Raw genomic sequence first — 14,228 nt, 5'->3', positions numbered from 1 at the left:
TCGCGACCTCCAGAATGGAGAACTTGCACATTTTTTGAAAAAAATAGAGGAGATAGAGGACGTTGAATCTTGCACAACGCAAAAAACCCGAGGGCTAGGTAACGCTTCGTTCCCGAGATAAAAATTCTCAAATTTGTCGAAAATCCAATGGCGCGAAAAACGGCGTTCGAAAGGGGGCGTGGTTGTTTCCAAGGGTCTGACGTCATATATGCCGTTCCGAGTACTCCGAGGTAGTACTGCAGCGGGGGCCGCCGTTCCGGCCGCTTCCTCCGGGACTCTGGGCGGCACTAACGGGGAAAGGTGCACGGGCGGAGTTTTGGGGAGGGCAGCGGAGCCTTATATGGTAATGAAATGTAACTTAAATGGCAAATTGTCAGAAAAATTGCGTAAAATTTACGTCAATAAAATAGCTGCAGGATTGATAAATTTAGAAAATAAGATAATTAAGAAGTGTGATTAGTTATTGAAATTTAATGAGTCAGTGAGAGCTTGTCTATTATTATAGCAATACTTGTAAATAAAAGCATTAAAAACATTCTACAAACCTCTGAAATCAGTATTTTACCATAAGTTTAGAAGCACCTCATATTTTCTCAGGTAACTCATATTTTCATATTCACATTACTTACATTTTGCCATCCATAATCCAATCATTCCAATTATGGAATACAGGGATAGGTTGTGAACATAGACAGTTGACTTCTGGTGAAATTTAAATGGATTAAGGTTTTAAAAGAAATTGTAAAGTAAAATCCATTAAAACATTTTATTGAAATCAAAGGGCTTTAAATAACAGTGGGAATGTGTTTTTTCTCCAGAGTTCTCTGGCCCAGTCAACCAGTGTCTTCGCTAAATTTGTATCATAATTGACAATTTTAATTTCAATTTTGGAATTGACTTCATACTTAGGGTCAGCAACGCACAATATTCCTTTTTCCTTCCCATAAAACAACATTTGGAGTTGCAGTTATGCATGGCATCTACCGCCAACCTTCCCACATTTGCTAATATAATTCTTGCATGTTTCAGATGTGGGACACTTCACCTTTACCACATATTCAGAACTAATCAGGCGATGCCACAAATTCAGGGAGTTTAGCTTTCAATAAAAGTCCTGTATTTTCAAAACTAACACCCAACTCTCGTCTTAATGACTTAATGACATCACCTTCTAGGTCTTTCCCCCTCTTCATTGGCCCTGTGATTTTAAAGGGTCGAGCACCCAACAGCTGCTCTGCCAGGGTACCACCACCATCCATCTTACAGTTAGCCTCTGTATAAATCATTGAGGCACCCAATCGTGCATACCTCAACTTATGCCACATGTGACATGATGCCTGCCCAACAGTCAATGATGATGCTTGTAAACAAAGGGGCAGGGTAATTTTTGACTTAGCAAATTGAATGAAGTCCTCATAGAGCTCCTTGTGTAGGCTTTCGCGGTGTGGTGAGGATTCAGCAGACAGGTTTTCGGAGTTACTACCGCGTAGATTCATCTCTGCAGACGACTGTTTCGCCGTCATTGCAGCAGGCTTCTTGCACCGGCCTCCGACGGGGTGTTTAAGAGACGGGCGATACCACGGATCTCCACTTCATTGACCTGAAGAAGCCTGCTGTAATGCCGGTGAAACTGTCGTCTGCAGAGATGAATCTACGCGGTGGTAACTCCGAAAACCTGTCAGCTGAATCCTCATAGAGCTTATGGGTCAAAATTTGAGTTTGAAATAAAATGCCCAAATGAAATAAGTCCAACTGCTCAAGGGAGTGAGAGGGAGAGTTGTAAGCCAACAGAACACATTGATCGTTATTTTCCCTGCAGTCCATCTATACCCGGTCCTTGAAATCACCAATTCCAAGAATTGGGTCCACAGGCTTCAAATTTCCTAGATCAGTGGCCATAAGGAGTTGGTTTCTCACACCAGACAAAGGTGGTTTGCGCCAATAGCACTCAACTTCAGTTGGGGAAGGCTCTAAGCTCTTGTTATGGAGCCACACTAGGAAAGCCAAGGAAGGCATGCTTGCACCCCCCTTAAAACATGAAGTGGTAAACATTGCATCATTAGTCATCTTCCAGAAAAATAATTCACATTTTATTTTTTACAAATTATTATTTTACATATTACCATCGATTCTACTTGCTATCACCATCCATCTTACAGTTAGCCTCTCTTTCGTCTATAAAAACGTCGGTATACGTCTAAACTTTGATGAAATTACAATAAATTTAAGAGTTACTTGAAACCATTACAAATAAATATCATAACATAAAGGTAAGTACTTATAAAGCCATTAACAGTGGTCGCAGCTACTAATAAAGATATGCATGAATTAGTTAATAACTAGTACTAATGGATCATTACGCCGAAGCATTATAATTACCCGACGACGCTGTGCAATCGTGACAGGCAATGCTCAAAATCGTCTTCGACGCTTCGTCGAACACCATGGTGGCATTATAACTTTTGGCCGTAACTTTACGTTCCAGAAAAACACTTCACCCGGCATAAATTATTAGATCTATGTAATGGCACACGTCAAGTCACCCTCTCAATGTATTCTTTTCTCATAGATCTGAAATAGAGATTCATAATGTAAACATTGCGAAAAGGTCACATGTATTATCACAACTTTGCTGATAATGACGACCTACTGCAACAGAATTCACATGAAAACAATTTATACATTTATATATCTTGTAAATAACATAAAATACTTACCGCAAAGCCTTTACATTTCGTATTTCAGCTGATGTTTACTTGCCACAGCTCATTAAGTACTCCATCATTATGGGAGAATCGACTTCGGGTAGATTTCCGGACTCCGGACGAATATATCCAGCTTCCATGCCGATAATTCTCTTAAGTGTAAAATAAAAACAGATAGCGTACTTCTTTAAACTTGTACTACAGCGCAGGAGATGTATATCTCAAGGTAAATCCACTTTCCAGCGTCTCGAACTGATAAACACTTTGTTGTGCTTGGTTACCATGCCACGGAACGGCATATATGACGTCACGCGTCATTTATGCCGTAAAACGATTTCATTATTTTCAGGGCGCTATTATTCAGTTAATATGCGTCATTCAGGTTAAAGAGAAGTATACATATTAAAGATTTTTGATGTTCTATACGATGCATGAGTTAAATTGCCTGTACAAAATCCTTGCAAGTTCTCCATTGTTGACCATGAATAATTGAGCTCTGTGTCTATTCCTTTCCTTAAACCTTAATCTTTTTCGCTATTTCAACCAGCCATGGACATAACAATTGTAAACACCTGGCAAAAATGTCTCCATACCCATTACTACCCCATTAAAGAATCCGAGCGATAAATAATATATGATAATATAAGTAACCATAGTCGGTTTTAATAAATAAACAGCGAGTAACGTACGAAGTGAATGATATTTTCCCTTTCTTATGAAAATTACAAACGAGTAGTACGTCCAGTGCTGTAGTTGGGCAAAAACATTCAGGCGGTATTCGCCAAAATTTGCCTACAGCCGGACATGTATTATGCATCCGCGGCCGCGATTGAAATGCCCAACTCTTATATTAGTTCCAAGTTGTGCCACGAGATAAGTAAATAATCATTTCCGATTTTTCTCTCTGAATCCATTGGAGAATTTACAGAGGAGGTAGGTATCTGTTACAGATTTAAAAAGGTGGTTTAAACGGTGCGCTTATTACGATTTTTTATTTAAGGGGGTACGCAGTACCAGCCCAACTACAGCACTGAGTACGTCATGAAAAGTAGAATTGAAAGACGCGACTGCATACGACCGGTTGAGCGGCAGTAAATCGTCCGCTTAAATAAGGCAGTCAACTCCAAGACGTGATTTTAGAGGAATAAAATACTTTCGGGCGGCTCAATTCACTGCGACCATTTAAGGCGGGAACTTCCTTCGAAGGCGTCTCGTCTCCTCACGGGCGGCGTTCCTCACTCCACCCACGCGACTCTCGAGACACAATGCGGAGACGATCCTCAAATGCCGAATAATGTCAAGCGCCGCCGAGCCATATAATTGCCGCTCTTCATTTCAGACAGGAGGTCATCGTCCTTTTTCAAATTCACGGACGGGAGAACCTCAATCAACGAACAATTTTCATTAATCACCGCGGCAGAGACCTTGAAGCTCTTCGTAGCCATTCTCGATACGAAGATCTGGGGCAAAAAGTTTCGTACTTTGATGACTCTCTAAATTAAAAAGTTCTACAACTACGCCTGCAGATGAAACTTCTATGAGCCAATGTATCAATTTTTAGATGAGGTAATAAAGAAAGAATTCTCAAAAGCCGCGATACAACGGGCAGATAAACAGGAGAACCGTACATATTCTGAGGTCGACTTGGGAATCCCCTATTGAAATATTCGAGAAGCGGACCAACATCCGTGAACTGAATAAAATACAAAGGCAGGCTGCGCGTTTCGTCAAAAACTGCTACGGGCGTACAGACAGCGTTACCCAGATGATAAGCGAATTAGGCTGGGAGCCGCTGGAGAGTCGGAGGCAACGCGCTAGGCTTATATTGCTTAGACAATTTATAATAGATATTACTGTATTTAGGAGCGACACGGAGAACATCATCTTAGAGCCCCGCTATACTTCCAGGTCCGAAAAAAAGATTTATTAATTAGATATTTTTATTTTATGATATATATTATATATTTTTTATAACATAATATACATAATTCAATATAATATTTTTATTATATAATTAGATTCGATATTTTGCCGAACAGATAGTTAGGAATTCATTTTTCCCCCCAAACAAAAAGGAATAAATGCTAGACGTAATTTTGTTTGATCTTTTGCTTTTTATGAGTAAACGACTGGTGTCCTCTCACCCCTGCCACACGCTTTTTTATGCGGCTTGCAGGGCAGTATGTAGCTGCACACGTGAATCATCAGCAAACGGCCAAAACTAATTACGACAGAACCGAGAAAATTGAGAATATAGTTGCTCGGAGGAGTATCAGCTCACAAGAAATAATCAAAAAGATTAAGGTTGCTTTCACCACAACCTCTACTCCTTTAATTAACGATTCTTTTAATTCAGATGATTCTTCTACTTCTTATTTAAATACTCCGCTCAAAATACCACAAACACATTCACGCTGTTGAACACCTCTTGGTGAAAAATATTATTTTCAATAATTCGACAATCTTTATAGATTCGCTTTTACCCAGTAGTGGTAAAAAACTACAGTGGATAAAATCAACAGATTTAGGCGTTACTTGGTGGAACGATGAGATATTCATGGTGAAATAAAAACACAGTACTATTCCACAACCTTATATTTTTGCAGTCTACTAGTTTCAACGTTTACACCGTCATTATCAAGACTAACTCTTGGTAGAGTTTAAAATACTAAGAGTTAGTCTTGATAATGACGGTGTAAACGTTGAAACTAGTAGACTGCAAAAATATAAGGTTGTGGAATAGTTCTGTGTTTTTATTTCACCATGAACTACAGTGGACATTTATAAAAATAGATTGGCAGAGAAAGTAACGAGTTTAAGTCAGGAGATCTCATCCTATAGAATATCTTACATACCCCAAGCAATGGTGGATACAGAAAAAAATCAAGGGGGGGCACAAAAGATATCTTGAGTTAACTTTACTTTTAATATAATGAAAATAAGTAACATGAAAATTATAAGAAAGTTATATTTAAACTGATTATAAACATACAGAAAACAATGCCATAATATGATATAAAGGAGTTACAAGTGTGGTTCTGCAATGTTCGGTAATGCGGGCGGCCTCACAAAGGGGGCTCTCGCCCCCCATATATATCCGCCACTGCTCCAAAGAGCAAAAGGAGAATCAAGATAAGCCATTCGCGAGACCCATTCCTTTTGAAACTAATAAGACCCGTGGGTAATTTCCGGTAGATAAGGTCAAACGATTAATTCTCCTTCACTTGTTTGCATTTTTCTCACTCACTTCAGAGAACAGATTTAAAATAATTTGTTAGCTAGGAATAACTCGAAAATTCACATATATTTTGCGGATTGATAATCTATCTTTGATTATTCTCAAATTAAATCCTTTTTCTTATCGATACTTGATGCTTTCTCATGATGATGACGGAAATTTCAATGAAAAAGGGATTTCCATGGTTTTATATCAATGTCCACATCTGCAATAATTAAATCCATGGCAAATGTTTCACATTAATGGCTAGTTCTCCATTTTTTTACAATTATATAATACTAAATATGCATAAATTTTCCTGTGCTCCAATAACTTTTAAAAATTTACACAAACAACCGTCCTTCCCATTTTTTTTTTGTTACACTTGCCGGCCAATCCGGTGATTGCCATACCATTTTTTGCGAATTTAAGGACGGGAAAACCTTAATGGACGCAAAACTTCTCTGACCACCGCAGCCGAGGCCTTGAAAGCTTTCGTTCGTCTCAATGCGTAGAGAGGGGGCGAAAACGTTCACTCATATATGACGCTCCTCGCCTGAATTTCAACTGATGTATTCTGAGACAATTATTGAACCTCCATAAATAGTGAAACCATGCGTTATGCACTCAAGTAGGGAGATACATCTGAGCTGACACCTATCTAGAACACAAATGGATTCCAATGCAGAACTCCTCAAGGCTGCCCTTATCCACTAACATCGGGAACGTAATTAAAATCATTTGGCACCCTAAATAGGTATATCGCTATGAAAACTCTAGCGGATAGCAGAGAGGAATGGAGAGTTGCGTCAAACCAATCTCAGGAGTTTTGCCTTATTTTTAAGCATACCGGGACCAGCCACGGTGATAACTTATACGGGTGTCACCCACAATGCACAAATTATGCGAAAAATCCACAGAGAAAAAATTTCTCGTCAAGGCGATCACCCTGGACAAGGGGAATGATTTTTTTCCCTGTGGATTTTTCGCACAATTTGTTGCCTTATGTTGATGATGAATACTATAGCTATTAAGTTTGCGATAAAAGGAAAAGGAGCAAGCCTAGTTCTGAATTGAAAAGTATTTTCTCAGTTGGGAGGGGAAAGGACTGGGAATATGAGCGAAACGCGCCATGCAGACCCAACTAAACCGGTAGAATAGGTAATTTAATGATACTTCATCTGAAACTCGCTCATTGATTCAACCCATAGGCATGTTAGGATAGGTGAGGGTAGAGATCACCCCAGACAAAGGCATTCATTTGACAATCTTCTATATTATTTCTACTGTATAGACACCTTTTTCTCAACTTATACGCAACCAAACTCTACAAATGAGGCCAAATGCACAGAATTTGTCAGAGAACATGCTATGGTATGTCTTACTTCCTATATATTGCTATTGTTTCGTAAAATTGGTTTTTAAATAAATAAATAAAATTTTAAAAACAAAAAATAAACAAAAACTGGTAATTATTCCTGACGTTAACGGCGCACAAACTGATACATTCGTTCATTTGCAACAATATCTCGCATTCTTTAAATAACTTTTATCAAAATGCGGCTGATTCCACATTCAAGTCTCCTGTTGATACGTAAGTATGAGTCATCATGTGCGTTTAACAGAGGATGGTGTAATTACTTCCAATGTTGTGTTTAAAGAGGTCTTCTGACCTCAATTTGTACATGAACATTCCTAGTAAATTTGTACATAAGGCCCTGCCTTTTTTTCTACATTTTAAAATTAGAAACGCGCCTATCCCTCTGTGGACCTGCATTGAAAAGAGCGGGGGAAGCCCGCTGGGCGCGGGCTCAGCACGCTCGTATCACTAATTTCTAACATTTTTATTTGCTCCTAAAAATGAGCGCTCTTTTGGGTTAAGTAACTTTGTAAGATACATATGAAATATTGGAATACTCTATTCCCTATATAAAAGATAAGACCTCGGGCTTCTCGCCATTCTTAACCTGAAGACGCCATTAGTTTTCTACCGAAACTGTTGCTGATTATAATAGAAGCTAATAAAATATTACAAAGTTCATTCGCAGGTTACTGCGGCGGTGAATTGATGACGTCAAAATTTTGGGGCTGCGTCCACTTATGTTGTTGAATTTTTATTGAATATGAATAATTATTCAACAACATAAGCGGACGCAGCCCCAAAATTTTGACGTCATCAATTCACCGCCGCAGTAACCTGCGAATGAACTTTGTAATATTTTATTAGCTTCTCATGGATGAAGGACAATGATAGACTGACCGTCAGGCGCTCAATCCCTCTTATTAATAAGAACCAAACCCACAGGTATTAAGGTCAACTGGTCAATTTTCCTCGACTTTTGCATTTTCCCACTCATATCAAGGGAGAGCCGGTTTTGAAATAATTTAATGATTTGAAAATAAGCAATAACTCGGAACTACAATTACCTTTTGAGATTAAAAATTCATCACCTCCATGGAAATAACAGTTTGAGGTTTTTGAGCGTAATTTTGGCACACAAAGGCTTCTCAAATCCATTATTCTGAGAAATCAGCTACGCTATTTCCATTTTCCGAAGGCTGGTAGTCGAAGGTAATGGGAAAATATAATATACAGCTTACAGTTAAGTGCCGCTAGAATCCCGCAATAATCACACAAAAATGTTGAAAATAGAACCGTGGAGAATGTGAAATTGAGTGAAATGATTGAAGATGCATCGGTAACCAGGCAACCGAATAAATGGTCTCTAAGACATTTAAATTACGATATTTAAACTAAGATTTAAACCACTATCGTCAGGCATGTGGTGGGAAACTAAAATAACGTAATTTCCCTCCTTCATAAGTTATCGAAACAATAAGCATTTCTCACATGAATTAATTTAAACCTAAAATTAAAATCCGAAGAAGCAGAGCTGTATGACAAACTTGGAATGATATTTAGAAAGAAAATAGGTAACACTACAAAAATATTCATCATTTCAAGCATCCACCACTTGATATGCCTCTATGCGTGGTTTAAAGATACGAAAAATGCCTGAGAACGCAGGATTTATGTCGTTAATTTTGGCGTTTATACATTTATTTCATAATTACGTCAAACAAATTATATTATCCAAAATATTTCCAAACTCCCTATATTTTAGGAAATTATAGTTTACAGTGTGATATGAGCATCTAGTAAACCTAATCAATAGTTTGCCCAAATGAATAAGTTATTTAAAACCAAAAAGCCAGAAGAAAAAAAATAATCACCAACCTTCAAATAGCGCCCATTCTTCTCAACCTGGAAGCACTTGCAACGGATCCGAACACAGCAGCACACTCATGCGGCGAAGTGAGATACTACGTCTACTGTGCAATTTGGCGCGAAACTTTTTGAAAAAAAAGAGGTCTTGAGGCCGTTTTACACGGGGAACGCAATTGCGCAAGTTAGAACTGCATTAATTTCTCATTATGGCTTGCAATTGTGCGAATGCACGAACGAAATTAGTACAGGGTCTATTTTTCCATCTCACCTCTATTCATTCACACGTGCGTTCCAGCAAATCACCGCTTCGGACAACCCAATTCTGACTGCGCCTTCGTACACGCGACAAATTTTGGAATTACGTACCCCATGTAAAACGGCCTATCATAAATCCATGCGGATAAACTTCAAATCCCGCACTTAGCGTCTTCGCCTCTATAGCAGCCTGAAATATATACTGCCACGCAGCAGAAATGTGGGTATAAAAAATTGACCAGTTTAGAAAAGAAGAGTCTGATTTATTATGATTCCCGAAACATTGACATCAACCTTTCCAGCGATCCACAAACCCAACGAACAAAATGAACCAAAATAAAATGAACAACTTATATTCAATTTCGCTTTATTCAGTAAATTTTCAATTACAAATTTGAAAGGAAAACAAACATTTTTGTGCATTGTTTCGCATTATTTTCGATACAGAGAAATGCAGAAGTAAAACATATTGCAAATTTTAACAATATGAAAATGGGAAATCAAATTCAGGATAAAAATGAGACGGCACAAAATTTATTCTGAACACGTCACACTTCCTATCAGCATTGCTAAAAAAAGGCATCATCGCTCACTAAGTTTAGGTTACAATGAAGAGCACAATCCTGAAATACCTTCATTAAGAAAATATAAAGTTAAACACGGACATAACATTTGTCATAACCAAACAAAATTTCACTAACTCGCAAAATATTTACAGTACGGAAAACTATGTCTTTCGTGAACTGTAACTTACACTTTAATGGATAGCGTAAATATCAGAGAAACCTTCTACCTACTAAACTTTAGTTAACATCACCAAAAGCAGGCGAAAAGGCAACATAACAAAAACCATGAATAAACTACGAAAACTATAAAACCTTAAACACGGTGATACATCACCAACTATGAATAAATGTGCACTAACCAATCCAGAGAGAAAGTTCAGAAAAGTATGAAAAGTGTACAATAAAGAACTAATTTAATGCTTGATTATAATGCATGCACCTATTTTTTAAAAGACTATGCGGCTTTTTTATAATTATCTATTTTTCGTGAAAAAACAAAACCTGTAAATACTATGAACCGAATTTGAGTCTAAAAAATAAAAAAAGTCAGTAAAATTATTTCAAATGCCCCTATCTTGAAAATGAAACGCTAAAAGTGATTCAATGACGAGAATTTCACAGCAAAAAACTTCATAATTCAGAAAATGCTCCAACAACCAGTATCTACGTGATCAGTAACTAACGCGTAAAATTGTAACCGAGTAAAATATTACTATCCTACTTGGAAACCGATTTCTCGGCTCTAATACTTAAATGATATCAATTATTAATACCTTTAATTACAGCACTTATTAGGCCAAATATAAAGAGAGCTTAACGCAAATGACAAAAATGTAACGTAAAAAAATAAAACCAAACGTACTTGGGTATCAAAACTAGAATTATCTCTTATTTGACAGAATGTCTGGACAATCTTATAGACAGTCTAATTCTTTTCTTAAGTCGCGAAAATAAGATTTCATGGTCCCTAAGAATCCAGGCTTTTAGTAAGCCTAGGACATAAACTTTATAAAATCTACTAGGCCGATATAATAAGTGTGAGCTAATTAGGTATTTTGCAACTTCATACACCAAACAGACGACCAGAGTTCTTCAAAGCTCGAGCTGCATCGATCATAAATAGAGCCATTATAAATGATTATGACACACAAGAGTTAGGAATTCCAATGATCAATACTAACGAAAACAACCGAGAACGTTAGGCACACAATACCGCCGTAAATGCACTTTCAAAAAGAAATAACTAAAAAAATAATAGTTTATACAAAATAATAAATTCCGTTAAGCAAAATTGAAGTACTCTTGAAAACTTAAAGCTTGAAAAAAACTTAACTAAAACAGGACGGAGGAACTAGTTCGTACGACTTATTGACGTAAGCTCAAATCAATATAATTTCTTTCTGCCACCGCATAACTTGGAACAGAAAATTCTTATGTCCTTCAGAGTGATTTTAAGAGGCGCTCACACGCCACAGAAATATTCTGCTGCCATATGATCATTGTCGCAAATTCTCGCATTAAAATTTACTTCTTAAAACGATAGAAAAGAAAATTTCTCAACACAGCCGGTATTTTCAGAAAAGACCAGCGTCATGAATCCAATACTTGTATTCGACTATCTCTACACAATAGGGTAAGCTATAAAAATCACATGATTTCACGAAGGTCCTAACTATAGAAAAAATGGAGCGGGATGTATAATTTTTTACTCTTTTCTCATCATAAAAACTAAATGTCAACAAAACTTTGAAGACAAAATGGTTTCGCCAAAAACTATGAGTCTAATTTATGAGTTGAAAAATTATTAAAAACATTAAAGTTAACTTGCTGATAATTAATTGTAAATAGAAACTTTGTAATTAATAAGATAAGTGAGTGGGTTTTTTTTCTCCTCACCTGCCAAAATTGACTAAGCTTTACATTAATTATGTTATCAAATTTTATGTTTATGGTTTTAATCACAAATGTTGTGACAAGAACGAATAATATTCTAGGGAAGCTTGCCTCAACTCACGAATATATTAGCATATACAATTTAATATTAAACTGAATATAGTGAGAATCGGTTTAATGAAGAATATATAGCTCAAAATTCCATACAATAATTGGCCCCTAACGATACTTATTTTTCTTACCTTTTTCTTTGTGGGCCATGACAGCTAAAACTCATCTGGCCACCCATCACAGCGACTAAAGGCGGAAACGGAACCCCAAATAGAGATAACTACGTGTTTTTGATGATTTATCTACGAATCTCGCATTAATTACCTGGTTAATTGTTTTCGCTTGACCGCAACCAGGATGGCCCTCAAAAGCTCTTGTCTTGTTCTTCTGTATATTTATATGTTTTATTCTTGCAAACAGTTAAAACGCGCAGGCCATTAATTAAAAATAGAGGCCATATCAATTATTGGCAACGTTGTTATATCTTCATTCACAAGAGCGTTTTTCGCCGTCCCCCCAAGCGGCGAGGGTAAAAGGGTATAGCTCGAAGAATTGATAGCAAGGTCGAATATCATTTCCAACGGATCACAACATGCCGAATTGTCCTAAATGATTCGGGAGCCGATAGGGAACGCAAAAATTACTTGCCGAATACAAGGAATGCGTGACTTATAGCAAGCGGAAATTATGAAATTGAGCATAATATCACCTGCAACTAGGGCAAAGTTTACCTTATTAACTTGCTAGACACAGAATAGAAGCTTGTAAATAAATTGGAGCACTTGTAGTGGCAGCGTTTTCTTTCTCTCTTAAACATTACACTATTAAGGATTATTGAACCTTATTATCTTAGCTATTCCCACGCTGCGAGCCCTGTTACAGAGTAAAGAGTCGTCCATTAGGTATAAGACGTTTCAGGCACGGGCAATAGCTTAGTGTGTGGAAAAGAAATTTTTTTTATCATTACGTACAAAGAAGAATTCTCTACTTGCCTGCGCTTTTGTTACATTGGGCCAAGGTTGCCCTAATTCAATATAACTTAGGCCCAAATTTTTTAAAAATAAAATATCCTGGTTTTCAAAATAAATAAGAGTTTCAGAAAGAGCCTTAAATTAAAGGTACATGATCTGTCAATAATTTCAACCACTTTATAAACATTTCTCGTAAAATTTAAAATTAGAGTTTAAATAATTTTAAAATTATTAAATTTAAAGTTTTTTTGTTGCCAAGAAATCATTGAGAGTTGGTAACCAGGGTTGACGGTACGCGATATAGTGGTGTTGCTGGACTAATTTTCTTTCCCTTTGTTTCGCTGACAGGTTGTCCTGGCACTGGCGTTGACAGTGGTCGAGGAAACGGACGGAGCGTCAGCCAAGGGTGGTTGGAGTGAAAAGCCTACGCAATACCACATTCAAACCGACGAAGGCCCGGAGAGGTTCTTCAGATATCAGGTATGCTCGCTTACTACTGCACCCAATGAGATCGCTGATCGAGGTAGAGGAAGAGTGGGGTAAGCTTTAGGATAAAAGAGGATGGTTGGCAAATATAAATTGGAATGGGAAAATATAGGACGGATTTAAAAACACAAAAAACAACTTTCAATGATGGCGGCACACTGCTAGAGGCAGGAATGGCCCTCACTGAAAATTAAAAAAAATAGATAAATAAATAAAATGCTTGAGTATTTATAATTGCAAGCAAAAAATATTAAAAATAAGAGTTTAAAAATGAAGAAATAAAATGAAAAAAATAATAATAACATGAAAAATGGGAAATTATAATAATAAGAAAAATGGGAAATTATAATAATAAGAAAAATGGGAAATTATAATAAAAAATTTAAAATCATCATAATAGAAAAACAAATATTAAACAATAACTCAAAAATATTTTGATTGATAAATATAACTCGAGGCTCATATCGAAAGAAAAATAATGATTAAGGTAAATAAATAGGTAACTTCACTTTGGTAATTAAGATAATTGGATTGTAAAATTACTACAATGTATCTCAGAAACGGGTTAGAACCACGTCAAATCAGGTGCATTTCCATAAATTTTATTCATTTCTATCTACGCATGCGAATTTCCAAGCTTTCATCTCAAAAAAAAGACATTTTGTAATTTTGACCGGCATTTTCCGATTTCCGACCAAAGTTTTCCGACCTGCTTTTGGTCGTGAAGTTCGCCCAAATTCTAAAAACTCCGTGAAGTCACCTCCGATGACTGCGGAAATTTAACTACGCCTAGCATTCCTCATAGTTATCCCAGAGGTTAGAACGCTTGGCTGCTGATAGAGAGGTCCCGGGTTC

General features: G+C 37.0%; 2 protein-coding genes and 1 long non-coding RNA gene across 3 annotated transcripts in view; 1 reads left to right on the top strand and 2 right to left on the bottom strand.

The window, feature by feature from the left end:
• Positions 1 to 14,228, top strand: part of LOC124160130 — a 149,603-nt gene that overhangs the window by 124,868 nt on the left and 10,507 nt on the right. The window contains exon 2 of the mRNA XM_046535882.1: positions 13,236 to 13,367. Coding sequence (XP_046391838.1) covers positions 13,236 to 13,367 — 132 coding nt within the window. The remainder of the gene's footprint in view (positions 1 to 13,235; positions 13,368 to 14,228) is intronic.
• LOC124160132 lies at positions 1,823 to 3,133 on the bottom strand. The gene is made up of 3 exons (XR_006865087.1): positions 2,718 to 3,133; positions 2,380 to 2,571; positions 1,823 to 2,028 (listed from the first exon to the last, which is right to left on the bottom strand). It is a non-coding gene; the product is annotated as an uncharacterized LOC124160132 (long non-coding RNA).
• The window catches only part of LOC124160129 (cytochrome P450 302a1, mitochondrial-like), a 76,058-nt gene continuing 75,066 nt past the window's right edge, over positions 13,237 to 14,228 (bottom strand). The window contains exon 10 of the mRNA XM_046535880.1: positions 13,237 to 13,556. The gene's annotated coding sequence lies outside the window, so the exon portion shown is untranslated. The remainder of the gene's footprint in view (positions 13,557 to 14,228) is intronic.

Source organism: Ischnura elegans, chromosome 6 (assembly GCF_921293095.1).
Source record: "Ischnura elegans chromosome 6, ioIscEleg1.1, whole genome shotgun sequence".
Taxonomy (NCBI): domain Eukaryota; kingdom Metazoa; phylum Arthropoda; class Insecta; order Odonata; family Coenagrionidae; genus Ischnura; species Ischnura elegans.
The sequence above is the reverse complement of the archived record's forward strand: the minus strand, read 5'-3'. Positions and strand labels throughout refer to the sequence as shown.